This window comes from Buceros rhinoceros, unplaced genomic scaffold, assembly GCF_000710305.1.
Source record: "Buceros rhinoceros silvestris isolate BGI_N320 unplaced genomic scaffold, ASM71030v1 scaffold19289, whole genome shotgun sequence".
In the NCBI taxonomy this organism is placed as follows: domain Eukaryota; kingdom Metazoa; phylum Chordata; class Aves; order Bucerotiformes; family Bucerotidae; genus Buceros; species Buceros rhinoceros.
The window spans coordinates 5,616-8,103 of record NW_010433505.1 but is presented as its reverse complement, the minus strand read 5'-3'; the positions used below and the strand labels follow the sequence as shown (position 1 = coordinate 8,103).

General features: G+C 59.0%; 1 protein-coding gene across 1 annotated transcript in view; it reads left to right on the top strand.

The window, feature by feature from the left end:
- Positions 1-248: 248 nt before the first annotated feature.
- The window catches only part of CD276 (CD276 molecule), a gene marked incomplete at both ends in the record, with an annotated part of 5,792 nt that continues 3,552 nt past the window's right edge, over positions 249-2,488 (top strand). Inside the window, 3 exons of the mRNA XM_010144143.1 lie at positions 249-389; positions 1,661-2,011; positions 2,399-2,465. Coding sequence (XP_010142445.1) covers positions 249-389; positions 1,661-2,011; positions 2,399-2,465 — 559 coding nt within the window. The remainder of the gene's footprint in view (positions 390-1,660; positions 2,012-2,398; positions 2,466-2,488) is intronic.

The window sequence follows — 2,488 nt, the reverse complement described above, 5'->3', positions numbered from 1 at the left end:
TTCCCCAGACACTGGCCAGCTCCTCCAGCGCAAGAGCTGCCTCTGGGTCCCTCACCTCCCCGATGCACCAGTCTCTTGGCCAGTGCCAGGCTGCAGACAAACCCTCTCCTGTGTTTTACCCGGGTGGGTGCTCCAGTTGCTGCAGCTGACGAAGGATCCTGATGCTTGGGGGATGCCAGTCTCCTGCCCTCTCCTCTCCGCCCCTCGTTCCCGGCACCATTTCAGTGTTTTCTTCCATTTTTCCCCAGCGCTTGCTGCGAGAGAGAAGACTCCCTGCAAGAAGGACGTCCAGGGTCGGGCTCGCTTCTGCTTTCTTACCCAGGCTTTGCGCGTGCTGAGGATGCTCTGCCCGCTGCTTGCCCTGGGAGCGCTGGCACTCAGCCTGGCAGGTGAGCAGGGCTGGGATGATGGTTTGTGAGTGGTCACCACCCCGAAGGAGATGTCCCGAATGCTACATTCCTCCCAACAAAGCTGGCTTTGACCTGCGGTTCCAGTGGTGTGGCAGCATCTTTCTGCTGGTTTCGTGGTCCTCCAGCTGCTGAGGGCATCGCTGCGTGGGTGCGATGGCTTCTGGGGCCTGCGGGCCACCCTCGTGGCAGGGAACACCACCTCCCGCGTGCTACAGCTGAATGGCAAAGCCATGGCAGGACTAAATCCTTCCGAGAGTCTGTCCCCGTGTGCTGCAGCTCCTGGCCACCCCCCAGGTGGCAGCGCCTCAACCTGGGAGAGCCGTTGGGCTGAATCCTTTGGGGATGCTCAGCAGCGGTTCCGAGCAGGCCGGGAAACGTTCCTGAAACCTGCTGGCGTTTATTATTAGCGGGAGGGAGACGTGACGCTCTGGAGTCTGCCAAGAGCCAGGCAGGCTGCCCGAGCACCCTGCTCCTGCCTGTCTGCCCATCTGTGGCCCCTGGCAGATCTCCTTCAGCCCAGCTCCTTTCTGCAGCTCCTCATCCTCCCTGCTCAACTTCTTGCTTAAAATTTAGCTTCTAACTGCCGCCCTTGTCCCCGGGGTACAGAGTGTCCTGCGGGTAACAGCTTTGCTGTGTCCTTCAATGGTGCTGAGGTCAGAATATAAACCAAATCCTTAGTCCTTTCCCCCTTCTCTACTCGTTTCGGGGTTGGAGGGTAATTGATGAAGGAATGGCGCTAATGGTGCCCCGGGTTTGCTCTTGGGGACAGTTGCTGCCAATGGGCACCCCAGGACCAGCTCTGAGGGTCCAGCAGCCCCAGCAGGGCTGGCATCGTGCCATGGCTCCACAAGGTGGTTGGCATCGTGCTGTGGCACTGGGATGAGATTGGCACTGTGCTGGATCACTGGTGCCATCTAGTGCCTGGCAGCCCGGAGCTGGCTTGTCCTGGGGACTGTGTCCCCTCTGCTGTCACCCATCCGCCTTCTCTCCCTGTGGGGAGAAACTGGGCTGCGTGTCCTTGGTGGGTGCAGTTTTGGGTGCTCATGGCCGCAGCTGGCAGCTGAGGGCAGCAGTGCTCAGGTTAGGAGCTGGATGTGGCAGGGGGGGCTTGGCTGAGGGTTGGTGCTGGGGAAGGTCCTGAGATGTCATCTCCCATGGGCATCCCTCAGTTTGCTGTGATGTTATGCAGATGGTGGTGCTTCTGCAGGGTCTCACCACCACGTGCTTTTGCCCTTGCCGCCCTCCTGCAGGTGCCATGGATATCCATGTCCCAGATGAGCCCATAGTGGCTCTTTTTGGCCAAGACGCCACCCTGTGCTGCTCCTTCTCCCCTGAGGCCAACTTCAGCCTTGACGACCTGACCCTTATCTGGCATTTGACAGATACCCAGCGCTCGGTCCACAGTTTCTCCGGTGGCCGGGACCAGCTGGCGGACCAGGGTAGGGGCTATGCCAACCGTACGGCTCTCTTCTATGACCAGCTGGCCCAGGGCAATGTCTCGCTGCTTCTCCGACGTGTGGAGATCTCAGATGAGGGCAGCTTCACCTGCTTCGTCCGGGTCCAGGACTACAACAGCGCGGCTGTGATGTTGCAGGTGGCAGGTGAGAGATGGAGAGTTGGGATGTCCTTGTGTGCTTCTCCAAAGAGAAGGGTTCTCCGTCATGCTTTGCTCCTCTGTGGAATCTCTTTCTCTCTCCACCCTTGCTGTGGTCTCCCCATGAAGTCAGGTCTCTCTTAGAGGCCACCCAGGTGCATCTAACCAAAATTGCTGGTGGTGGTTGTGGTCCCTTTTCTGTCATGATGGAGAGACTCTCAGTTGAGAGGCCACCTGGAAGCATGGCCAAAAATGAACCAGAGCTGGGGAGGCTTCAGCTGGTTGGCCTTAACAGCTGAAAGAGTCTGTCCTGGGGCTTGCCCAGCCTCACTGGGTTGCTCCTGATCCTGTGGTCTTCTCCATTGTGTCACGTCAGCTGTCCTTTCTCTTGCAGCTCCCTACTCCAAGCCCAGTGTGAACCTGGAGCCCAACAAGGACTTGAAGCCAGGAGATCTGGCAGCTGTGACTTGCCATGCTTCCCGCG